At 37.3% G+C, this 27,059-nt stretch overlaps 1 protein-coding gene across 2 annotated transcripts in view; it reads left to right on the top strand.

Annotated features, from left to right (window-relative positions):
- ARHGAP10 (Rho GTPase activating protein 10) overlaps positions 1-27,059 on the top strand; it is a 149,056-nt gene that overhangs the window by 72,681 nt on the left and 49,316 nt on the right. For both annotated transcript variants that reach the window (XM_071808001.1, XM_065837626.2), the window contains exons 11-18: positions 3,550-3,631; positions 4,729-4,771; positions 6,016-6,081; positions 12,497-12,571; positions 16,994-17,081; positions 18,438-18,496; positions 21,094-21,199; positions 21,822-21,981. In XM_071808001.1, coding sequence (XP_071664102.1) covers positions 3,550-3,631; positions 4,729-4,771; positions 6,016-6,081; positions 12,497-12,571; positions 16,994-17,081; positions 18,438-18,496; positions 21,094-21,199; positions 21,822-21,981 — 679 coding nt within the window. The remainder of the gene's footprint in view (positions 1-3,549; positions 3,632-4,728; positions 4,772-6,015; positions 6,082-12,496; positions 12,572-16,993; positions 17,082-18,437; positions 18,497-21,093; positions 21,200-21,821; positions 21,982-27,059) is intronic.

Below are 27,059 nucleotides of genomic sequence, written 5' to 3'. Positions count from 1 at the left end.
AGGTTGCTGAGGGTTTATGCTGGATTCTCAGATTTGAAAATAAGATCATTGGGATTTTGAGGCTTTTTGTGTCTGGGGTAATCTTCCAGTGCATCTTGAAAAAATTGTTGCTGCTGCCTTTTTGAAACACTACCATTTTGTTGTTTTATTTCAAAATAGAAGAGCTTCTTATTGATTTTGCTAAAATGATCTTAAAATTGATTTAAATTGAACAGAAAAAGGATCTTAAAATTGATTTAAATTGAACAGAAAAAGGATCTTAAATATTGCTTCTCCTCAGCATTGTAGTCGTCCTTAATTTATGAAGATGAGAGAAGCCAACTTAATAGAGCACTGCAACTAAATACAGCTGTGGTAAGGCTGTGTTCTTTTGGTGCAGATTGTATCTCTGCAGAACAGGATCATATGTAGCCTTAAATGCTAGATAGAAATAGGTGCACTGTTGCTGAGTTTCTGCATCCACCCCTTCTGACTTCTTTTTAACCAATATATTTGTTTCTTACTTATTCCAATAAATTACATTGTAATTTATCATGTAGTAGGTCTTTTTTTATAGTGGTGTTTTTTTTTTTTTCCCAGTCACATTCGTAGTGCCTTTCACTTTCAATACCCTGTGGTCAATGCAGCCAGGCCTCTCTGTCCTGTGGCTGGAAAAATATATCAGTGATAAGGATCATAGGTACGTGCACAGTCTTAGGTGGGAGGCTGCGCCTCGCCTGCATGGTCAGGCACACTGGCCTGCCCGAGGCACACTCACTTCTGTAACAAGCAATGGGTAACGGAATGCAAGACTATTTACTGCATGTGAAAACTTTCAGCTCACATGGCAGATGACAAGATACCCATGTACAGCACAGGTGACATTTGTTACAAGTGTACAGCATGGTTTGAACTTGCATTTTTGATTTGAGGAAGATGGGGCTTAACTGTTCTAGTGCTGTGTCCAAACAGTAGGAAAGGGAGTAAAAATTTAAGTTCTTGACATCAGCTCCTCTTGTGTCAGTGTCTTGGCCAGTATGTATAACAGGTTTCAAACAGAGTCTGATAAAGTTTCTAAAAAAGTGCTGTGAGAAATATTAGTGTACCCCCCTTTGTGTGTCACCTCTGCTCAATAGGGTGTCTGGAGTTAAACAGAGATGAATGGAGAGCAGTGTTTCCTTGATCCCACAAAACAATTTTTCATTCTCTTCCCTGGCAAAAGAGGGAAAGATCTAATCCATCTTTCTGTCCGCATATAATAGACACAACTGGTCCACTGTGACCTTGATATCAGACATTTTTCTTTTAATAATATATGTGTGTAGTACTGAGATGTTCCCATGGAGATTAGTTCTGTTCTGCAGGCCATTAGCTTGTTTCCTTGGTATCAGTTCAGAGCACACTTATCCCTCAGCTTGTCCGAGTTAAAAAATAACATACAGATTGACAGCTGTCTATCGGGTTTTCTTTGTTCCTGTGCTATGGAAGGAGGCAAGATTGTAAAATTTTAGGAAGGACTTTTCAGTAGCGAATGTTCAGCCTTGTGCATGGCTTGAGCATAGTTCAGATCTGCTAGCTGAATATTTATGGATTTTTCTTTTAAAAAGAAAGCAGAGATGATTCTTTTTTCTTTAAATTCTGGTGCTTCTAACTATAAGCTCTGGAGATATTAGGACCCTGGCTAAATTTCTGGAAAGTGATGATTTTTCTGTTTCCAGTACTCTTGTCATGTTTAGTTGGAGGTGACTAGTAGTAAATGTAGAGAAATTTAAACCTTAGAGACTACAGAGGTTTTTTGGGGTTGGAAAAAGACTAACTGTTGATAAAGAACATTATCTTTCTGCAGTACTGCTTAAATTTTAATTTTAGCAATACAGGACAAAGAGGAGGGAAGGCTTTGTCTCTTTTGACTTCAATTTGATGACAAATAAGTAGCATTTTATGGAGTGTATTTCGAGTTTGACTTATTGCCTCTAGGTGATACTTTTGGAGAAAATGACAATTATAGTTTTAGTGAAAAGAATGACAGTTTGCCCTGCATAAAAGTAACTAGTTTGGGTTTAGTTTCGACTAGTAAAAGAAAGTAGACAATGAAAACACAAATCAGCATGTGGATTTTTTTTTTTGTTCATTTAGCAAATTACTGAAGGTATTTTTTCTACTGAGTGATGAAGTTTGCATGTTTATGATGTTTGCAGCTCTGTGCTATTAGCAGACCAGTTGGCATTGAAAAAAAGCTGGTATGGCTTGAGAAGCTACTTGGCTTGCTGTTATTAATAATACCAATATTAGCTGATTTTAGTCATAAAGGTTATTAGTTACAGAAATTAAGGCAAGGCTTCTGTCCCCCACTGTAAGGGCTCAAAGTCTGTCACTGAGAATAGCAATAGATTCAATTTTTATGGCTGAAATAGTTTCCTTGCTTTAGCTAAGCAAGAGAGAATGACTTGCTCAATTGCTGCTTTCCAAATTAGGGTAGGGTCTCCCGAGTTTAGCTCAGATTGCCAGAGGTTATGTGCGTACCTTGTCCTCACAGACTGTCTGAAAAGAGATTTTGAGCAGGGGGGATTAGTACCTATAGAGTCTTATGCTTCAATTAAATTGTGTGGTTTGATGAAATTTATGACAAGGTGAAAATGAACTAGAAATGTCTCTGGTTGTAAAAATATGAACATGGTGTGTAGACTGTTACAGTTTTAAGTGGGATTTGTGCTAGTTTTCTCTCTTCTGTTGTTTTTAGATAGCATTTTCCCCTGTAGCTATTTTGCTACTTGAAGATAGACTTAATACATAAGAGAAAGAAACTGAGAGAATGTTATGTATTAATTCTTTATTTCTATCCATCTCTATATAATGAGATTTACCAATTTTTTAAAAGTATGAGCAGGCTGAAGATAATTATTTTCTTAGTCGGCAGAAAAATAATTACCCATGTAACCTGTTCTGCTTTTAACTCTCCTTGCTTTGTATGCTATGCTGAACCATACAATTACTCTTTTCAGTTTCCTGTTATATAAACACTAAAGTAGATTTATGTTAATCTCTGTTCACTAATCCCTGTGTCCCACAGTTTTCCATCCTTGCTTTTTAGGGAAGTTATAATAGTGGAGCTTTGTAATGAAATACTGCATTAAGGCTTGATTATTTTTTATCAGATATTAACTGGAAAACTATAATTATTGTCTCTAAAGCTGGAGACTACACATTGAGTTAGTTGACAAAAGCCATTTTTGTCTAATAGCACAGCAATGCAAAAGCAAGTTTATTTAGAATTCACAAAACTCAGTAACTCCCAGCAAGTGTTAGAATCAACAAGCTAACAACAATGAACTACTTCAAATAAATAGTTTGCAGATTTCATACACTTCCCTTTTTCCTCCCTATCCTCCCTATTTCCTACCGTGTATACCAGTTCTATACCTTTTATTTTAAAGATGAGCAGCATTCAGTGAAAAAAAACCCCTGACTTTAGAACAATGGACTTTTGCCCATAGTTGACAGTAGAATTTGACAAACAGTGTTTTAGTTGCTGGTGACTACAGTAAATCTGTGTTGTTGATACTTTGGCAGGCCTGGGGTTCCTGTTACCATGCAGGCATTCTCTGAGGAGGACAGGAAGCTGTGGATGGAAGCCTTGGATGGAAAAGAAGCCGTAAGCAATATTTTTTTAATGTTAATTTATAGCCTAGTGGAGAAATTCTCCCACCCCTTGCTTCTTGATCCCATTTATACTTTAAACTGGGGCTATTTAGTTTGCAAAATGATAGATTTAGTGAAGAAAGAATAAAAGTGAAATAAAACTTGAGAGACGAGTAACTGGGTAAAGCTCAGTGTATGTTGATGGGAGGTATTTTTCAGTGTAACGACAGCATCAATTTTTATAAATGGTTTCCTATCAAAATGATGATATTGGTATTCTAGAAAATGTTTAGTATAAGCATGTACACTTAGTCTTATGCATTCCATTGGCAAGAATGGCATGAGTTGGTTACATGGTGGTGGTATTATTTTTTTTAGCTAGATTAAAAAAATCCGTCTTGGTGGGAATGAGGTTGTGCTTGAGTTTGCTTAATTTCCGGTTCACATCAGGAAATGGGTCTGAACTGCAGAACTGAAACACACTTCAAATTATTCTTCCAGTCATATATTGGTCTTGTGTCCAAAAATAATGGGGTTTTCTAGTCAATGACACAATCACGTGTTTGTCCCCAGTAGTTGACTACTGGGAATTTTAGTAGTTGGTTTTATTGACATCATTGTCATAAAAAAAATCTTGTTTGATCTGTAGAGGTGTTTATTACTGTCACGTGTCTGAGCTGGACTCCTCAGTAAGCTCCCAACTTCTGGGAGTGCTGAGCTGGGCCATAAATCCCAGTATTCATCAAAGCAGTTCACAAGGATCTGAGTGAACTTGAACTGTGGGACATTAACCTGCTGAAAAACGCAGGAACGTGGAGCACTTAAATCACAGTTAATTTTAGTGACTGTAGCTAACATCGTTCAGCTCCCCAGGGAACTGTATTTGTTGAGAATTTTTTAAAAAAAATAATGCCTTAAAAAGTGCAATTATCTACATACTAAGGGGACATGGAGCTCTGGTTGTACTGTTAGAGCTGCTGTAGTTAGAAATGATATGTTTTGGCTGTGAACAGCTGTATTTGTGCTTACTGGACACTAAGACTGGGCATGTCTTGTTTCTGGTTTCATAAAATTCTTTAAAATCTCGTCTTTTTACTCTTTTTGCATTAGCTGTTCATCAATTCGGATAGAGCGAATGCAAAACGAGAGGGAAGTAAGTATTTGAATTACTATTATAACAGACTTTTATTAACATTTTACAATTGAGAAAGGCAAAGGTATTTTTTTTCCTGTGGATCCAATGTAATTAATATTTCATTTGTGATCTCCAGTTGTGGATATACTTTTGTGGATTTTGTAATTAATGATTTTTCACAGTAACACAGTGTTAGTATGTACATAAGAGTTACAGGTCTGGACGTAAGCTAGAGAAACAGTCTGATGGTTTTTGCCAGTTTGCTTCATGCTTGAAATTGACTCATAAAAGGTTTAATTTGTATGTAAATGCAGCACAGTTTTTTAATCCACATTGTGTGTACACATCTGTTAGAATGTATGTCTGTTTTTAAAAGCAATCACAGCTGGACAGAAAGGTCAGCAAAAAAACTGAATGCATATATTTAAAATGTAAACCATAATATGAAAGTAGAAGAGATGGTTTTCTTTAAATGATGTTAACTTTCTTCTGTTTCTAAAGTGTGTGAGTGAAAAACATCCTTCTTGCATTATCAGGCAATTTAGTTGTTGAGTAAAGCTGGATCCTGCTGTTATTAATATTAGTTTTGTCACAGATTTTTGTTTTCATGGTGTAAGACCAGGTCCCCAGGAGCAAAAAGGCCAGATGTTTGGGGGAAGGGCAGTTTTGCAGTATAAGCTTTTAAACGAAGTTCTGATGTGAAGTAAAAGAACAACAAAGGAATGCTGGATCTCAGCTGTTGTCCTGTTAATGCATCTGCTTTTATGCAGTCAGATCATTAACTGCTGTGAAATAATATAGATGTGTTCTGTGTCTTTACTGTGGGAATTTCTTTGGCTTAGGGTAGGACTCAGTAAAAGCCCTGCTGTTGATGGTTAAGGTTTTTTATCCTAAGTGCTTCCTTGTCCCATTTGGATAACTCTCTCAGATGTTGTCGATGTTGCAGTAAACGTTGTTGAACTCCATTTTGCGTCTGCCAACATATGTACCTAATCGGAGATCCCATTCTTCAAAGGCTGCTGCTGTGAACAGATTTAGCGAAGCCAATACCACTGGAGTGAACCTTTACTTGGGCTGGGCATGGTTGTGAAGGAGAAAGGGGGAACTTTTCTAGAAAAAAGTGTTTAAGTATTCCAATTCAAGAATATTTTTAGTTTTGCCTGGGAAGTACTAGCTGTGTGGTTAAGTCCAGCCTTATTTTTCAGTAAAAGATGTAATTGTAGTGATGTTTTAAAACCTTACAATTTTTCTTCCCCTTGTAGGTGCACAATTGGATAAGATAGGGTTCACTGTCATCAAAAAGTGCATCAGTGCTGTCGAAACACGAGGTAATGATCCAACCAACCCGTTTGCGGAGGGGGTGACACAGCTGATCTGCTCTTAGAAGGAGGCCTGTATGATCTAGTCTCCTGTAGGTCTCTGGGAAAGACTTAACGTGGTGGATATTGCAGTGATTACACTGGCCAGGGTGAGAGCTTTGTCTGTCTAGTCCCAGCCATTAATGTATGGCTTTCCCTCAAGAAGTGTGTCTTCAAGAAGTGCTCAGAAGCAGGTAATAGCACTTCTCTTGGCAAAGGAAGCCAATGTTTGTGCAAAACAGCTGAAAAAAAAAAAAAATCTGTGTCTTGTAGGCTATGCCTGCACCTTTGCTTTGCTGTTGGAACAGTATTTGAGTATTCTGTTTGTGGGCTTTGAATGGAGGTTTTCTGTTTAGTCACAAGAGACAGAAGAACAGGAGTTGACCAGGCAAGTGAATCACACAAAGTATTGAGGTACTTTTGGTGGAGTGAATCTCACGCCAGAGGGAAGGAAGCTGTCAGGCTTACTATTGTGTGTGTTCCAAAACTGGAGATGGAAGAGAAAGGTCAGTATGCAGACAGTATTTAAGAGGTAGCTGGGATTATGATTGTGGGGCGACTCTGTGTCACAGACCCTGTGTAACTTGGGCACTGGATAAAAGAAGCTTTTCAAATAGCTGCTGTGTGAGGAGACCTCAATCCTTGTATGGACCTGCTGAAATGTGAGGTGACCAGCCACTCCGAGGCTCACTGCATTGTGTACGATATTGTATGGAGAAACTGCTTCTTTGTGTTTTTTTTTGTTTTCTTTTTTAGAGAGATGAAAATAGGTAATTGGTTATGGTGTATTTCTTAGTTTGTTTAAAAAGATGTTGAAATTTATCTGTGAATATTTTTTTTTCTCCTCCCAAAGCAGAGATTTATGATTTTTCAGGAATTGTCTCTTTTTTTCCTAGAGATTTAGCATTGCACCAGGAAGAATATTTATATCTTTCTTTGTGTCACAGTCAAGCTAAACAGAAGAATGGGTTGGTCACACTTCCTGTCAGTGCAGAGTCTTATTTAACAGCAGTGTCTTCCATGTGTGCACTTACTACACACTATTATTAATAAGACCGAAGAGCCTTTGTGGTGGTGCGAATTTAGCATTTAAACAGCAAGAAGTATCTGAAATACTTTTTCTCTTAGACTTTTCTGTATCAGTCTTGTCTGATGCTTTAAAGATGTTATTCCAGCTTAGATCATATTCTGTCTGGTGTTCTCTATGTTCATTCTGTTCTTCTGAATATTTTTTTCAAATGAGGTTTCCCTAGCTCATCAGTGCTAAAATTTCAGTTACTAGCATTTACAATCTGAATATTTCAGCTGCGAAACACTGCAGGTAGAGCTGGCATCCTACAGATAAGTTACCTTCACTACAAAACCCTACTTCAGTGTGGCATGGATCTTCTCTTTGCACTGGATGAGGCAGATTTTATGAAAAGGGTAGTGTGTGATCATGTAATGAAAGGCTGATTTTGGTCTAGTGCACAGTGACTGGTTGCGTCACAATACCTTACGAATCATGCTTACTGTAAGCAGTGTGGATTACGCTGTATTTTGGTTTGTTATTTGATTTGCAATTTATGCCTTAGGGGCATGGAATGAGGTCCAAATGTATATGAAAATCCACCAAATATTGTTGTCCAAGGCAGATTATAAGCTTGCATGGATTGCACGCAGGGGGATTGTTCCATAGGGGGATCTGCCCTGAAACATACTTGGACGAGAATTAAAGTTACCAAGGCCAGCTGCACTGTCTTGTCTTTGGAGACCTTGCAGCCTCACTATCTGCTGTAAGACTGCAGTCAATAGAGTGCTTTGTGGTAATTACTAGCAATGGAAGTGACTTTTATCCTTTAATTTGTTTTGGCGAGTACTTAAGAAAAAGAAAAACCAACAACATTCAATCAATTTTTCTTTACCTAGGGTTCCAAGAATGGATTTAGGAATCCAGCTATCCACCTGGCTCTGTTTCAATCAACTTGATTCATCCATTGCATTTCAAGCAGTTGTTGATGATTTTCTGTTTACCAATTCTAAACTTAACATCAACTGCATTTAAAAAAAACCAAAAAACCCTAACAAACAAAATCCTGACTTTATGCGTGAGACTAACCGAGGCATTCCTAAAGGATCAGGTTCTGTTTTCTTCAAAACCTGCAGGACCTTCTGCTGACGTCTGCTGAGCTATACAAACGTAGGGCCACGAGAACATTCAGTTGTTTGCCTCAGAAGGGTTTGGCCAAATAGTTTTACAGTGAAGAAAATCCATCTCTCAGGCTGCATATTTTATACCTATACTTCTTCTTAAATAAATTTTTACTTGATTATTTCACTTTAATGAGAACACATTAAAAACAAGTTATGTTCGGCGGAAGAAAACAGGACAGATGCCTCTTCAGAGACTGTGCTTGTGTGCCATGTTTTTATCCCTTTTAATCATAATGGGTGTGAGGTTGACGTGGGTGGAAAGAGAGGACAGTCTAGTGTGGGTGGAAACTGAGAATAGTCTTGTCATGTCATAGCAGAAGAAGTCTGGTATTCAGAGAGAGAAGAGCATAACAGAGATACTGAACATAAAGTTGTCAATGGCTGGATAATTTTTTCTCAGTTACATTTTATAAAGCCAGGAAGGAAATTATTTTCTCTGAATGAGCAGAAAAATCAAACGCAGTGTCTTGCTTAAAATGCATGTAAGCTTCTGATTCAGTGCACTTTTGCATTGCCTTGTGAGACATTGGCTGTGCTTCACCTGGCAGGAGATGCTGAGGCATCGAGATATGCAGCCTGTCTCTCACATACTAAGCATGATGCTGGTTTGTCTCTGAGAGAACATTTTGAGATTCCGTTTGGAGTATTTAATTGTATTTATGATTCTCTACTGAGAATAATACAATGGGGTAAAAGTTTATAGAAACATCAAAGAGCTGTTTGCTTCCGTAGTAAGGACTGTGTGAGTATTTGTGTACAAGTAGTTGGTTGTACCTTCTGTGAGGATGTGGTAGGTGTTTGCCAGGGCAGCATCTGTCTTGATTTTAGAACTCCTGGAGCTGCTAATCTGAGCTGCAGAGAGAGATGGCAGCATTGAGCTGTCTGTTCAGTCTGCCTGCTGATGGTGAGAAGGAAGTAGAAAATCTTTTCACCTAACTAAAAAAAAAAAAAAAAAAAAAAATCTGTCATTACCTTGAATTTAGAGTGTCACTTATATGACTGTGTCTGGACTATGGGGTTTGATATAAAAGGTTGTATTTGATACTATATTACTAGCCTGTGTCAGCACAAGTACAGTGGCAGTCACACAGTAAACTTATCTGCATACCGTGCTTACAATAGTATAACTTACTATTTTACTAACACTACCTTATTTTTCTAAGCATGTTTCCCAAACTGTGTACCTGAGCCAAATTCCAGTATCAGACAGCCAAACATCTTGAGATAATGTAAATATGAAGAAAATGATGCTGCAGGGCTTTACCGCTCAAAGTTGCCAATAGTGACTGGTTGAGCCAGCAGGCACAGCGTCTGAACCCTGCAACATTTTAGTCGGTGGTAAGCTATTCCTTGCAATGAGTCATCCTGTCAATTGTGTTCTCTAAATGCCAAGCATTATCAGTCTTGGATGTGCTGAAGGTCTGAAATGTGCAGATTAACTCAGAAATAGTACTGTTTCAAACTAGGTTTGTGTATTTTAAATAAAACATCATTTAAAGGTATATTTAAAGGGATCATTTAAAATGATGTTGAAATACTAATTCTTCTTTGCACTTCTTGATGTCTGCTTGCAATTAGCTGTGCTTTTTTCATGTTGATGAATTTGAAACTGATCAATTATCTGGTAATTACTATCACAGACTCATGATTGTTGCTGGAAGATTGTCTTAGTTTCAATACTGCCATAATTTCAGAGACTTTTTGCATATCATGTCTGTTTTAATATTGAGTGGTAGTTTCTGTGGTTTAACCTTAATTATTTTTGATCCTGTAAATGTATGTTTGAGGTCAGAACAGTTTGGTTCCCTCTAGTTATAATGTTAGAAGCACGGGAAGTCACAAAACAACTTCTGAGATAAGCAAAAGCTGAACTGTATTTGACTGTGACAGTATTTCTTCAGCTTTTTAGCTTCTTGTATAGAATGCAGAAGACTTGTTCTGTGGTCCTAAAAGTAGTGGCGGGCATTGTGTGAAAAAAAAAATAAGTGTGATGCATTTTGGCAGAACATTAAAAAGCTTGGTGTTACTTTTTCACCAGAATTTTCCTGGACACATCTGAGAAATTTCAAGTAAAAAATAATTGCTGCTCTCAAGACAGATTCCTAGTGCGTCCTTGTTTGGAGTGAATCTAGGCCTATGCTTGGTTGGCTTTTTTTGTGCTGGCAGTCTGTAAATGGTGTGTAGCATACTGTCACCCTGTTCTGGGGATCATTGGAAAACTTAGGTGGTTGGGTTGATAGCTTCATATTTTGAGAAGAACATTATTGTGGCCACATAGCTGTTTTTTGTGGTTCTTTCTTTTGCGTGCAGCTAAACTGTGAGTGTAATCTAGAGTTGTGGTTTTTGGTGACAGATGAAATACTGGAGATCTGGCTTATTGTGTTAATTTGAGCCAGCTCTGAAGATGACATCTAGCTTAAGACTCAGCATCATTACAGTGGTCCCTGCATACTGGAGAAGGAAAAGGGCCCATTTTGCCCCAGTAGAGCAACTGAGAGAAGTAGTGGCTGCTGCCAGAGCCGGACAGGTCCTCACTGGGACAGAGGATGGAGCGGTGCAAACACAGTGGAGGTCAGTGGGCTCTCAAAGATCTGACATGGCTGAGGAAGCTGCAGACTGTGTGAAGAAGAGGAGAGGGTGAGAAGCAGGGGAAGATGCAGCAAGACTAAGCAGGAGGAGGAGGTAGAAAATGTTAAGTTCTCTCTACCATATTGAGAATTATTGCTGTGTATTATGGCTGCTTCTGACAGTAATTCATTAAAAGGCTAATGATTTTTACATACTTCATTTAATATTTATTTGGGAAGAAACTTTTTCTCATATGACTGGTTTTAATTTTCCTTCTCTGAGTTGGAACAGTTTGGTATTGAAACTGGGAATTCTCCACAAGTCTTCCTTTGTTGAAAGATATTTTGAATAAGAATACCACATAATCTGTTATTTGAAAAGATTTCCTTGGAGTAGAAACACAGGTATTTTGTGGCCTTTCTACTCTTCCAGGCCAATGTGAATGTAGAGGTAGAATATGGTGTTTTTTGTAGATGGCTGCTTATTATGTGGCCTCTCAAACATCTGTGTCAGCTTCATGACTGTAATATTTTTCCTACCACCATATGGGTTCTGAAACGATGCAGCAAAGCTGCATTGGAACAGGCTGCCCAGGGAAGTGGTTGAATCACCATTCCTGGAGGTGTTTAAAAGGCATGTAAATGTGGTGCTTAGGGACATGGTTTAGCAGTGGACTTGGCAGTTCTAGGTTAATGGTTGGACTCCATGATCTTAAAGGTATTTTCCAACCTAAACGATTCTCTGATTTTATGAAAAACAAAGACATACTTTATTCTGGCATTTTCTTTATCTGCCCCTTCTCTCCCTCCCATTTTCCTTCAATTTATATTCATAGTTTATCTTCCATGGATATGGGGAAGGAAGGCAAGAGCAGGGAAGAAAAGGGGTAGAGCAGTGAATGTGTGTGAGAGAACAGAAGGGCATGGAGGAATGGCAGGAAAGTGGTCCAGTGTCCGGGTGAAATGAGAGTAGGGGATTGAAAATATGATGCTGGTTATGGCTGCCCTATTCATCCCAGAAGGACCAATCTCAGTAACCTGTGGCGATGCCTCTGGACTCAACTATTATGTGGACCACAGTGGGTTGGAATGAGGCATTGTATCTTAAATGAAAAGCATTTAGAAACTTGAAAAAGCATTGGTTTGGAGGACTGGGAATAGGATCAAGTTTTTCTTTATTTTATCTAAACTTGTTTTGCCAGCCACATATTTGGGGGAAAAGCAAAATTTATTAAAGAAATCTGAATTTAGCATTTCTTGGTTCAGTTCTTCATTATTAGAATGTGGATGCCGAGGTATCCAGAATGTCATTTAAAAAATCTGAAGACAGTGATTCTTTTTTTTTCATTTCAAGCAAAGGTTTGTCCCTGTTTGCTTCTACTCCCAGTTTCTGAAGTGGAATTAAAGTACATGAAAGCTTTATCAAAACATGACATGAACTTAACATAAAACCACAGATGGACAAAAGGATTCTTACAATATTTTATTTATAATGTAGTTCTCACAGCTGTGTTAATAATGTGTAGCCTGTCTTTGAGGAGAAGTTGTTGCCTGGGAAAAAGTTTTAATGCTAACTTTGACTGTGATTGATTTTTTTTTTTCCCCCCTCTCCTTTTGCGTAACAGGTATAAATGACCAAGGATTGTACAGAGTTGTGGGGGTGAGTTCAAAGGTCCAGAGACTTCTGAGTTTGTTGATGGGTATGCCTCTATTTTACAATTTTTCAATATTTTATTTCCTGTTATTTTACTGTCAATATTTAGGTCTTGAAAGCACCTGTCTGTAATTGTTCTTTATATGGTCCAAATCTAGTATGCTTTAGTCCATGCAAATAATACTTGTTACGCTGTAGGTTCCCCTGGTTTAGCAAGACCAAGACTGATTTGTAGAAATAAACTAAGAGAACTGCCATGGGATGTGTAGGAGCAAATAATGGGATTTGTGCAAGGCTGATAGGATTAAAGCAGCCAAAGTTGAAGTGTCTGATCACAAAATTTGAAATACCAAATTCAAGACAGTTTGAAGCTTATTGCTTCATTGTTTGAAGTTTCCACCTTTCTCCTGCCTTGTCTAAGATGTCCAGGTGTACACACTCATCTTTGTATTTAGTTGGTCACTGCAAAATAAGACATTTAGTTTAAGCCCGTTGGCAAAGAGCTCTTTGGTTTAAGAGGGGGAATCTGATATATGTATTAATAATTACTATGTGCCAAGGTGGGAGAGACATGAAGAAAGGATTCGTTTCTATAATGTTAGTAGTACAGCTCTTATTTGTGAGTAACTTCTCTTATACCTAGTTAGCTGTGTGAAGCATTTAACATTTGTTTAATTCATAAAATTAGTCTCAGAAACTTTTTTTTCCCCTTTTCTGTCTGGAAATGTTGATACATCTTTAATCACAGTGACTGTAGTTCTCTTGCCACTCTGCTGTCCCTATGGGGGTTAAAACAAAAAAAAAAGAGAGAGAAGTACTGGTACCTGGATGAAATCCCTTGTCTGCCTGCTATCTCTCACCAAAGTAGTAGCCATGACTGCAAGATGTGCTGTGTTTCCCAATTTCTTGTCCTGAGCATTGACAGTACATGAAGTCAGACAAGACCTCTGGGATTAGTTCATTTTTATAGAGCTTCCAAACCTGTCACTTGACAGCAAAGGTCTGATTCTCAGGGATTCATTGGTATGCTAAGAAGCTTGTTTGCAGTTTGCACCAGGCTCTTCTCCAGAACCATGCATGCTCCATCTGTGCTGATAACACAGTGTTCTTTGGCACTGCAAACTGGAGGAAGCAAGAAAGTGAATTCATTTCATTACCCCAGACATTATGTGAATGACAAAGCGCTTTTATATTATATGCTGCTGTCAGTTCTGTGCAACCTGTAAGACTTTTTCTTTTCCTTCTTTTATTTTTTCAAACAGGCTGTCTCTTCAGAAATGATGAGACATCAGGCTTGAGGACCTGCATGCCATATTAATCTGTCATAATGACCTTGCTAAATATTAATTGATGATATTTTACTTTAATCAATATTAACAGCACCCTGAATTTCTCCATTAGTGCATATAAACCTGACTGTATCTTGAAAGTATTGCAGTAAAAGAGACTTTTTGGAAATACAAACTGGGATTAATAAAAATGACTGATTTATAACAGATTCTTATGGTTGTTTATCTGTGTTGGAATTAGCCTCAATGAAAAAATAGCCATTTTTAGCCATTGACCATAGGAAGAATGCCATGTTATCACTCAGAGAATCTCCATTAAATGTATTTGATATCCTAAAATGTTTTTTCAGTTTTGTATTTACTGGCTTAGCTTGGGCGTGCAGGTCTGGCAGGCAGATTTTCGCCTCTGCCATTAGTGGTATCCAAATTAAATAGACTCAGGTTGCCAGTGGTTCAGTAGCAGCTGGAAAAGTTTATTGGGGATTCCAGCATCTGCTTTTAGTTATTTTTTAAAATTGGAAACATTTTTTGTCATTCCCAAGTTTCATATATTTATTTGAAGTAGGTAGAATACAGTGGTATCAAGACAAGGCAAAATTGTGAACAGAAAAAAGTTAGGATGCAAGCAGGTGCTCTTTTTCTGATGATTTGTTGAAAGTGAATCCTATCTGTGTTCTTCATCTGTCTGTCCTCAGAGAAGAATAAAGAGGGTTTCGTTTTGATATGCAGTGGTACAGAGAATTTAAAATGACTGATTAATCTTTAATCCTTTGTATCTGGGTGTACTCTTAGATACCCTTTTATATCAAAAATCTTTTCAGATTCATAAAAACCTCATATTAACTTTCCGTATTTTAAAATGTTTGATAAGATTTCAAAACATTTTAAGCTACCTGTCAATGACCGTGAAGTTCAGAGTCTGAAAGGCCCAAAGTGCAAAAAAAGTGTTCCAAATGGTAACCAGAGACACGTAGTTTTGTCACTTTTTCAGATTATTTTCTATAAAATTTGTGAAAGTACATTGAGAGTGAAGAGAGTATGAGAAGCCCAATATATGCTTTTCTAATACTATGAATCCACAGATTTTTTAATCTTTAATGTCAAATTCTAGTGAAACTTAGTCTTCTGCAGAATGAGTGGCAGCTGTCGGGAGGCTCAATTCTTGTCCTCTATGATCTCCATAATACTTGGCTCATTTCATACGAATTGCCTACAAATGTTTCATACAAACTCCTACACAGGTCAGCTTCCATACAGACCCTCGCTTGTCGTGAAGTGACTGTGAAGGGCTTGGAGTTTCTACTGATGAGTTCAGTTTTGATTTCTGATACTGCCTGGTGTGAAAGATGCCAGACATTACATGTTGTAGAAGAAAACTTTCAGATACCTCTGCCTTTTCAGAACCAGCAGCTTTCAAAACAATTACACTGAATTCCTTATTTTATATACAGTAAACGACAGTATGCATACACTTCTACAGTGGGCATATTGCATATGGAAGCAAAGAGTCTTTTCCTAACCTAGTTTAGTGAACTGGACCGTTTCTATGAAATCTAGCTCCCTTATTGTCAGAAAGATTTGCATAAAATTTGGAGCGGATCTGTCAAAAGCTGTTCCATAAATGTGCACGGTTATTTTTAAATGTGTAAAGTTGCCATTTAGTGCACAGTGGCTGCTATGTGAACAAATAGCATGAAAACTAGTAGAGTCATTTTTGAAGTCCCAGTTGAAGTGTTGGTTCGTGTAATGGCCTGGGATGTTTCGTGTAGGGAGAAAAATGAAGCACAACCAGTCAAAACAGCTATTGTTGTTGTGTGTGTATATACATATATGCACATACAACATGCACATATATATAGGGTGGTGAGGCACAGAGCTCTGTAGGGCAACTATCAAACCGAAAGTTTGGCTGGGGGTTGACTAGTAACAATTTTGCAGAAAATGTTATCTGACTTGTATTTTAAAATGAGATTTAAATAATTGATATAATGAGGGAGAATATTCAGTTACAGAAATAATTGCTTGGCACAGCCTTTAGAACAGAATTATTTAGTCCCAGTAAAAGGACTGCACCTTTAATCAGAGTTCCTAATTTGATTTTTTAAATGTGTCTGTCGTTTGTCTGACAAGCAAAGTAACAAATGAATTCTGAATTGTATGAACAGGTCAACACGTAATGTGTGTGAGCTACTGCCATAGTTTACTGTAGTGACTGATGGAAACATGTAGTATTAAACAGGCTCAAGCACTCAAGTTACCAAATACACCGTGCTAGTTCGGGCGCATTCATGTGATCTTGTGTCAAATAGCTGTTACTTCTCATTTTGAGGCCAAAGGGAGTTTTTTTGATTGCGAAACATTCCAGTGTGCTGTGTTATTCTCTATATTCTGTAAAAAAAAATATAAATCTTTCACCTGATGTGTCATTCAGACATACAACTGTTCAATTTGAGGTGTCTTCTTGTAAGACTCTACTTGACAAATGGTCAAGCAAGCAAGAATTTTTTTCTCTTTGGCTGAAACTGATAAAATAAGGGAAATATTTGAGCCATCTTGTAGGGGAAACTTACTGGTAGAATCCTTTTTCTACTTTTGATGCACCTCTTAGAAATTTTCACACAGTAATGAGGGTCATGCTACACTTTGGTTATTTTCATCAGCAATTTACAAGCAAAACTATGGAAAGGATTGAAAAGATTTCCTAGTGTACTTACATTTTAAGTCATGAAAGAAATGAGGAAAAGTTATGTTTAGTGAGTCTTCTAAACTTTTTTTTGCATGTGTGTTTTGCATACGTATTTCTTTTTAGTTAAAAATATCACAGAATCATTTTGGTTGGAAGAGACCCTCAAGGTCATAGAGTCCAACCGTTAACCCAACGCTGGTGCTACCCCATGTCCCTGAGAACCTCAGTTAATCCATTAAATGTGAAAATATCGATTAAAGAAAAAAAAAATCACCAGTGAATTTTTTTTAAAAAAATACGGAAATAGAATTTAATAAGAGGTTTGGATAAGTAGTCCTGGTAGCATCTACTAATAGGAAGAAGCTCATATTACTCTACATTCATGTGAGCAAATACGTAATGGTCAAATTGATTCTGTTGCTGTTCATATAGGGCATACTGATTTAGAATTCCCCTTTTTCACGTCCCTCTTCTCTTTCTGATTATTTGCTAGATGCAAAAACATGCAATGAAGTTGACCTGGAAAACTCTGCAGATTGGGAAGTGAAGACAATTACTAGTGCTATGAAGCAATATCTGCGGTAAGCCTGTCTCTCGCTCTTTTTAGTTTTGGTTGTGTGGTTGGTGTTTTGTTTATTTGTTTTTGTTTTTTTTGACTATGAAGTCTGTATTCTAATTCTGTGCAGTGTGCTAAGCTACATTACTTGCTTTTCATATGTTTTGGAATAGAGTTGCATTCTGTGAAAATACTGTGTTTGTTATTTGTCTTTGGGGAAGCAAAATAATCTAGCATCGCTAATACTAACGTTCATATGAGACAAACCCCAAAACATTGTTGTGTTTCACTGCATTTCAAGCATTTCACTGATGGTTCAGAAACCTGAACTGTTAGTGAACTTGCTGAGACTTGTTACTGAAAGTCAGCTAGGATTCTTAAGAGTTTTTTGCCTTTTGGTGCTCTAATGTGGTACAATGAAAAGGGAAAAGGTTATGAATTTTTTTAATATTTTCCTCTTTTCCTGCTGACCCTTGTCTGATATTCTGAGTGTACTAGTAATATTTTGAGTGTTAAAATTAAGAATTTTTAATGGATTCTCTGTTCAAATCACTTGGTAGATTCCAAATCAAGATATTGTACTAAATTGTCTAAGAACATGAAACTTTTATGCATCTCTCATAGTGTAGCACAAATACAGTATTCTGAGGCTGCTGTTTTTATTGAATAAAGTATTACTGAAACCACTATCGAAGAATGTTGTAGAACAATTATCAAGACAAAAGTCTCTTTTAAGGAGTGTAGGAAAGAATAAAAAAATAGTAAAGAAAAAAAAAAACTGCACATGATGAAGTACTTCCCACCTACATTATTTCCCTAGTGTTTACTCCAATATTTCATAAGCATCAGTAAACTCAACTTAATAAATGAAGGTTTTAACTGATTTCCATTATTCAGTGTATTTTGCATTGGTGACTAAGATTTTCAATTTCCATTTTCACATTTGGAATGTTTTAGATTGATTTGTGCATGGCTGCTGTCCAGCAAACCTAACTGGTTTGAGGCCCTTATTCCTTTCCAGTAAGGCACTGAGTTGTTTCTTCATACTCAAAAAAGCCTAATGAAGAATGAATTATGCGGTATATGTGTACATCTTCATCTGAGAAGCAGTCTTGGTGCTGTAATTTGGAAAGTTACCTTATGATAGATTGGAGTCATCACTTCAGTTCATGGAAGGTGACTAGGTGTATTTAGTCATATTTTCGTGATGACACCAAGTTTTCCATTTGCACTGGAAATCACTGAATTGGAGGGCTACTGTAACAATGGCTCCCTCCAGCACGACGATTATACTATTGAATGTCAAAAAGGTTTCCTGCTTAGAGTAAATACAGATAGAGAAGAATATAGATAAATTTATCATATCATCCTTGTTTTACAGAAGCCTTCCAGAGCCACTGATGACATACGAGTTGCATGGAGAATTCATCATTCCTGCCAGTAAATATATTACTATAGTTCAAATAGCAAACTATTCTTACAGTACTGTTGTGGCTTTAGGAGCATGCTGCAAAAGCAATTCCAGAAAAATTCTTCAACTCAGTAAAAATATAGGAATAAGAAATAATAAAAGTTTTTAAAATACTTAAGTTTTAAGCAGTGTTCAGCTCTCGGATGTGTCACATATGATGTATCTATTGACAGACACGCTTGTGACAGATTTAGTATAGTGAAATTTTTATGGAAAAACATTTGGATAAACATCATGAGCATTCATTCTTATAATTTTAATTATATAATGATAAACATCTACTTAGATGGTGATTGTTTTTTCTTCTATTTGTAAAGAGTTTGAAGCTTAGGCAGAGAAAATACACTAATTTGGGTTCATCCTTAAAGCTCAGCTGCCTGACCCTTGTTTTCAGTGCCCCGTTAGCTCTGTTTCCAGTCTGGCTTGAATGTTCCTCAGATATTAGTAGAAGAAAGGCAAGAGCGGGTTAGATTACACTGTGGCACTTCAAATACAGACTTGGAGAAGACAGAACAGCATTTGTAGTTCAGCTGTATGGTATCTAATGTACATGGAATTTTTTGGAAGAGGATGGAGGGAGACTGTGTAAGGAAATTTTTGGCAAAGTATCAAATAGATATTTAGCTGATTTTCTTTCCACCCTGTAGCACTTCTGGCAAACTGTGGAAAGCGAAATTAAAGTAAACTTTAGAGACAATTGCTTTATCTTCTTCAGATTGCTGTAATAACTTTCCAGGACTGCAGAATGTGTTCACTTGTGGTCCTTAATTCAAAATGAGAATTAGTCCATGAAATTAATTGCCAAAACACATCTTAAAGGCCAAGTGCTTAAACAAAATTCCAGATGCTTACCTAGATGGTGAGTCTGCCTGTTTGTATTGGAAAGTGTTAAAGTAATTTCTTGATCTGTGAAGTTTTGCCAGCAGTTTCTGACTTTATTTTCCTTTCTTTATTTTGTAGTCTCCTTCAATAAAGAATTCAGTTGAATTCACATGTTTTAAATAGTACGGTGTTCATATGTAATAAACAATTTTGTAGAGGGGCTGATACTGTGTAGTGGGGAGGGAAATTTAATTAATATTGCAGATCTAAGTTACGGTATACTTAAAAATAGGCAGTCAGTGTTGTTTCCTATGTTGGCTATAAACAAACAGCAATACCCGGAATAGCAGGGAATATCCTCTTCTCTGAAACTACTGGAGGGGAAGCCAAAACTGAAAGGCTCTCCTTTCAGTTTTGGATTTTTTTTAATGCACATCAGTGTAGATTGAAACTATATAAGCCTAGACTATATCTTGTGGCTAAGGTGCTTAGCCATTCTTTAATTAGGGTTAGTGTTTCATGTATATGTAAAATAGTCTTGCTTTAAAAAAGGCTTAGGATTTTCCGGTTCTCTGAATTTTGGTCAGCTAACTAGGAGCTAAAGATTTTGCATTTTGCTAGCCTTTTTTCTTGTCATGTGTCCAGGGGTGTTCACTGCAAAAGGATTTAAAAAAAACCCTAAAATCTGCAGCAATGTGCAAAGAAAAAAAATATCTGTAGCCACATGCGCTGAAGAAATACGGTGGTATTTGATATGAAATACACAACAGTCAAAGTTGCCTTAGAGTAAAATGGGACCTCATGAGTGGTCCTGATGTCAAAACTTGTTTCATTCAGAGTTGGTTCTATATTTTTCTCTTTATGTACCTTGTACTATTATTATATACAATATAAATACTGTCACTTCTCTCATTGTAGCCACTACTTAGATGTAATTGTGTGATTTAATACAACTTTGAGAAATAGGTAGATGGATTATTTCCATCTTTTACAGATTCTTGTTTTCATCTGTGTACCAGTGAAACCTGTAGGGGCCAAAATTCTTCAATCTGATACATAAGATGCCAAAATAAAAAGCCCCTTGCTTACTTTTACTATATTTCTGTACTGTACTAGAGAGAGAGGGATGCCATTTTTATTTAGGACCCTTTATCATAGTAATCTCACTCAGCATTTTTTTGTGTGTGGTTATTCTTCTGTCTCTTCAGAGGTCATTAGATTTTCTCTTTCTGAGCGTGTGAATCTTCCGCAAGCATTGTCTTAAGCAGTTTCCAGTGGAAGGTAGCATAAATACAGTATCATTAGCTGCATAGTACCAACAAAACTGAATTCTAATAGTCAGGACAATCAGTTAATGATGCTAAAATGTAACATAGAACAGTTCCACTCTGTGGCACCCACTAACATCACTCCTTACCTTGCAGTATATTCAGAAGCAGATGACTCCAATACAGCAAAACAATAACTACATTTGTTATTTTTTAAAAATAGACAAACAAAGGCATCCACTTGCAGGTGGATTGAAAGATCAGTTCACAAAATAAGCAAATAAGGTGATAATTCTAGAACAAAATTACTAGTGAAAACAAAGCACATATGTTCAATATTGCTATGTTTGGAGATACGTAAGTGTTGAAGTGAAGTGTGTGCAGTATGTTTCTGTGCAGAGATGGGAAAAGCTTTTGTGTTTCTGTGTATTTTATTTTAATTTTTTGAGACAGTTATTTATTTCTCTGTCCCATAGAAAGTGGGAGTCCTGAATCTCGAGTTAATGCTGTTCACTTCTTGGTCCATAAACTCCCTGAAAAGAATAAAGAGATGCTGGAAATTTTGATGAAACACTTAGCGAAGTAAGTGTTATGACCTGCTTTCGTGCCTTGTCAGAACTCTTGTCCTGACCTTTGTTTAGCTGCAAAGACCCATAGTTAAGTGTGGCTGGAGCTGAAGCCCATCTCAGTGCTGTCATACACAATACCCAGAACCAACCGTGCAAAAGCAGACAAGACGTTTGACTCGTACTGTGTATATTTTGGCGGGAAAGGCAGAAATCTAATCTGTTAATGAAGCCATATAAGTATTTACTTTAGCAGTCCTGCCAGCAGTTGAGGGTTTGATTGAAGTGAGAAAGAGAACATTATACTTTCTTTTCACAAATTTTGGCAAAGTGAATAGTGGAGATCTGTTAGCAAATTTAAGTTGGTTTCACACTTGCCCTGGTCCAAGGCTAAGTGCATTTTATATATTTAAGTGCAGTAAGAGACTGCTTTTGTTTTTAAATTGCCAGTGGAAGAATGTCTTTTCTGTTTTCCAGAATTCAGTAAGAATTTATTTGAAGAAACTTTGCACAAAACAAACTTCTAAAACATAGATTAAGGAAATTTAATGTTTTCATTTGTAGACGGCAGTTTCCAACAGTAATGGAAATTTTTCATAACCTATTTCCTGTTTTTTCCTTCAATTATTTTCAAAAAGTGTTTCAAAGCATTCCAAGAGGAATCTAATGACTGTGGCAAATCTAGGGGTAGTATTTGGACCAACCTTAATGAGGCCACAGGAAGAAACTGTAGCAGCCATCATGGACCTGAAGTTTCAGAATATCGTTGTCGAAATCCTGATAGAAAATCACGAGAAGGTAAGCTTTGATACATCTTTGTGTTTCTCAGCATAGTCTAAAATGATCTGGTAGGCTTAATGTGTAGTGTGGAGTTAACTATGATGTTACAAATAGCTTAATTCTGAAGAGTATCCCATATACACTGTACTTTTTTTTTTTTTCTCCTCTTTATACTCAGTAAGTATTCTCGTTCATAGCTAAACTGACATTTCAGAATGCATATTTCTTGGCAATCATTGTGCTTCTGTGTACAGTACACAAATAGTTTTTTGTTATGACACCTGTGTATGTTGTTTTCTGAGAAAAAGTGACAAACTGGAAAAGAGAAGGTCCAAACTCAGTTTTTGGCTCTTCCATTAAGTACTTTGACCAACGTCTAAATGAATTTTCTGTCTTCATTTTTCTCAGAGGTCACACAGTAAAAAGACGACTTTACTGTACTCTGAATTTTATGAGTAAAAAGCATAATGAGAGAGCCAAGTATGAACATTTCCTTTGTTTTCAGCTGAATGTGTGTTATTTTAAGCCTTTGCATTTGAGGTAATACTGAAAATAGAAGTTGCTGCAGCTGTGAGAGCTGCCAGTTACTAAGGTGACTTACTTGTACAAGGTACTGTCCAGAATATCACCGCATGTAACCTGGGCTCTGGTATTATTATTATTATTACTTTTTTTTAAAAAAAAGTCCTTTACTGGTATCTTTGAGTACTCCTTTGGGAGTCCTTCATGTCTAAGCTGACTTTTGGAATTGAATGTTTGAAGTACTTTGCTTGTACTGGGAGGATGGGCAGCATCTCCCTCACTCTTATTGTCGAAAAAAGTGCTTCAGAAAAATTCCAGGATGTGCTTTTTCCCCTCTTCTTAAGAACTCTGAGCATTGAAATAGTTATTTCTTTTAAAGGTTAACAGTGTTGAAATTGGCTAAGTCAAGTCTTATCTACTTTAAATAATATCTATCTCAAGTTTTTTCTGACAATGTGATTACACTCCCTCCTTGAATGTTACAGGTTGGGCAAAGCTTCTGTTGGCACAGCTGTATCCACATGGAGGGTTTTGTTGGTGGAGTTGACTTAGGGTGTAATGCTGCCCTCCATGCACTGAGCAGATACAGCGTTGTTCTGTCGGAAAAGTACTGTGCTGCAGCTGTGGCTTGAGTTCTAGGGGATAAATATTGTAAGAGCTGTAAGCCATGTTATTCATTTTGGACCTTATAAATGAAGGTAAACCTTGCCATAAACTCATGATTTTAAAGCTATTGTAGTGACCACACAAATTTAAGAAATTGAAGAGATCGAGCAGAGATGGGGTGTTTTAACAACATATGGAGGCTGAGTTATGGATATTCAAATCACTGGATCACCACAAATTAGCATAATCTTATTCTTATGCCAGCTCAGTCATGTGTCTTTAAAAACTGGACATCAATTACATGTTTGAAACAAGCTGAAGTGGCTTTTCTTGCGCCTCTGAAAATGTAGAGAAGCAGGGAATGGAAATTACATCAAAATGGTACTGCATCGTTTTCCAGAATTCCTTGGGTTTATGCCTTCTTTAGAAGTAGAAGGCTATAATTTTTTTAAAGCGATTTCTGTCATTTCACTGTCATTTCTAACAGTGAACTTGCCATCAGTGGTCTGCCTGCAGAAACCTCTCTCCCACGCTAGAGCTGCTTCCAAGATAGAAGGAAGCCCCAAGTGTGACCTTCGTGTATTTATAGCAAAGGCAATGGAGAGATGTGTGTTAAGGCATTACAAAGATTTTATAGTCAAATTGAATATGGTGCTTTTTTATAAGCGAGCTGCCTTCATTTAGGGTAGACCAACGACATACTTTTAATGGCAAACAGGCTTATTGTCAGTCTGATGTTTATTTTATGTTGTTGTTTTGAATTTCTATGTATTCCAGAGTTTCTAAGAGTCTTGTGTTACATATTTTTATTTATAGCCCTGGTGAATTCCTAGGAAAAGTCACCAGCTGTGGGTTAAAATACTTTCAGATATTTTATTCAGCCAGTACTCTGCCTCTGCTAATTTTTAGAAGCTTCTGCAAATAGAAGCAAAATTTGGAATTGTAGAAGAGTGGTCGAGTCAGGACAGAGGTACACTGACACAAACAAACTTGAAGCAATACTTCACACTTCATGCATGTGTAATTGATGGCTCTGGCAGACTGCAAAGAGGCGTTTCTGTTCCCTGTAGAAAACGGAACGACTAACAAACTTCCAAACTGTAGAAGTAACAGCCATCGACATTTCTGGTTTCAATACAGTAACTTGTTATGATTCCTCAAATATTTTAAAATTCCATCAACATTCATTATGTGTGCAGAGCTTTATTGAAGGAGATCCACAATTCATTTTTAGGAGGAGACATAATTAATTAGGCTACTAGCTTTGAAATCCTGATGTGGTCATTTCACTATCATCACTCTACTGAGTCCTAATTAGAGAATTTCTGTGCAACTTATGTGTGAAAACCTGGATCTAGGGACTCATCCTGAGTGAAGTATATCATGCTTGGTGCATAACTGTGGGGTTTTTTTACCTTTTATTTTAAAGCTTTGCTGATATGTATATTTATTTCCTGCTAGCTAGAAACCAGTCAGTATCACTTTCACCTTGTATACAGGTTGCATACATACTTCTAAACCGTAGCTGTGAACCAATTATAGTAGGTTAAGGAGGGGCTGTTTTGCAAAAATCAAACCAATGCTGAGTATTGAATGCTGGAAGCTGGGCTGTACAGTCTGACATGTCACTTAACTGGCATTATAATTGCACAATGATTAAGACTAGAAGGGGGATGGAAGAGCATTAAGTAAATAATAGTTCAGCTTTTGCTCTTGTCCGTTATGGATAAGTCTCTTCCAGGCAGAGTATTTCTTAGTGTCCAGTCAGAAGATGAGCTGTAGAAGCAGATCTCTACTTTGAAAGAAAAAGCAAAAACCAGACCCAAGCTGAGACAGTATTTTACTGAGGACCCTCAGAACCACTTGCTGTGGAAGGGAGGCCAGTCCAGAGGAAAATGAAACCTGTGAATTGTCTGGCTGGCTTCTGTCTTATGGCTGCAGAGGAAGGCCAGCCAGATGTGTCACGCAAAGTAGGACCATGCTTAGGTTTGATAGTAAATGGCCTCTTTATAGTTTTGCCTGGAATTGCCATGTTTTGTGCTGACAGGTTTGTGTACACCAGCATTCTTATTTCCCTTTGCTTTGCAGGTCCTTAATGTGAGCATCATTTCACTTTTGACTGGCTTGTTCCCCACTCCCTTGCCATATCCATCTGGTTTCCCTTGATTTTCAAGTCCCGTATCTTTCTCTTTGCGAAAAAAGCATCACGAAATTTGTGTTTGTATCTCATCATGTTCATTTAGCTTTGAAGCTATACCTTCCCTTGCTGTTCCTTTTCTTGAGGTAACAAACTCAGGGGTTGAGTGCAGCTGAGCTTGTACCGTGCCCGGAACAATCTTTGCTTCTCCTTTAGGTTAATTCTCTGCTGATGAGTGGGAGTCAACTTGGACCCCAGAAAGTTTTGATTTCTGCTCCTACCCCAAATGAGTTTCAAGGGTATAAATGACTTTTTATTCCCAGGGGTTTCACAGACTGGAAGTCTTGGACCTCTCAGTTCTTCTGGTCTTGCTTTCTGACTTGCAGTGAGGAAGAACAGCATTCTACTCCATGGCAGCACGAAGAGCACGCACATGTTAGTCTTACTGTTCATTATAATGTTTTGGCATCTTGTTAGAATGAATGTCACTATTCAGAGGGCTTATTTATTTGCCATTTAGAGATGCCTTAGTGGAAATATGAACCATTTTGGTTTCTGAATTCCCTGAACAGTATTTTAAGCGAGGGGGAGGGTGGGGAGGAAAAAAAGAAGAAAAAGAGGATTAAAAAAGAAGTCTAAGAAACGGAAGAAGATGAGGGTGGAGGTTGGAATAAAAATCTTGGTGGGACTGGAGTATTTAAACCATCTTATGGGGGAGGAAAGAATAGTGAGTACAAATAGCAAGATTGCAAAACCAGAAAGAAGATTAAAATTACAGTGAAAGAAAATTAGAAGAGAAAAAGAGAGGGACTAGACAGAAGTCCCTTATGGAAGCTGGGAAGCCAGTGTCGTCTGAAAGGGAATAGGCATGGTAAAAGATGCCTTTTTTTTTCGTAGAATTCAGGCAACCTATGCAAAATTATCTCAAAGATGTTCTTTTTGGAAAACTCAATGGTTCCTATATATAAGGCAGATACTGTTTTCCTGTTTTCACTTGTTTTCTGTATTACTCTTTTTATAAAGGGCAAAGATTCTACATACTTTAGACAAAATGTCTTTGTTTTAGCTGTTTTGTTCAAAACATTTATATGGAGAAATCTTTTTAATGAAATATAAATGTTTTGCTTTTACCTTTTTATTTTCAGTAAAAGGAAGAGAAAAATTTAACGCTACTGAGCTCTTAAGCCAACATCAACTTCATGCAGTAATACTTGGAAAGTCTGTAGTCTTAAAATGTATTGCAGTACATAATACTTGCTGTATTTGTGAGACAGGAGAAATGGAAGCAGACGAAGTCAGTTGTTCGTCTGAGAGCATGAAGTGGCACAGTCAGGTGTGGCATGTCTCCATTTAGCAAGCACTGGAAGTTTAGAGCAGTTCTGTTGCAGTTAAATCCTTTAGGGAACAGTGGCCCTGCCATCATCTAAACTAAGCATATTTTTGACAGCACAGCAGATCTTTTGAAGTCCTGGTAAAGCGACATATGAGAAATACTAAAGAGGGCTTGTTTGAGCTGTTGTGTTACTTTGCCTTTGACTGCAATGGAGGACCAAGAAGCAATGCATAATAATTGTGATGGTTTGCTGTGGTGCAGCAATTTGAAACCTCCTCAGGCTGAATGTTTCTCAAGTCAACACGTCTTTGACGTGGAGGGGGAAAAAATTACATTAAGGTATCTACATTAAGGCAGAGTTTTTAAAGAAACACACGAGCTTCAGTTCAGGAAGGTATTCAGTGTATGCTTAACTTTCAGCATGTAACTAATTGAAGTGTCATTGAAACTATTCCTGTACTTAATTCAAATTACATGCTGTAATGATTGCATGAGTGT

Source organism: Patagioenas fasciata, chromosome 4 (genome assembly GCF_037038585.1).
Source record: "Patagioenas fasciata isolate bPatFas1 chromosome 4, bPatFas1.hap1, whole genome shotgun sequence".
NCBI lineage: Eukaryota > Metazoa > Chordata > Aves > Columbiformes > Columbidae > Patagioenas > Patagioenas fasciata.
The sequence above is the reverse complement of the archived record's forward strand: the minus strand, read 5'-3'. Positions and strand labels throughout refer to the sequence as shown.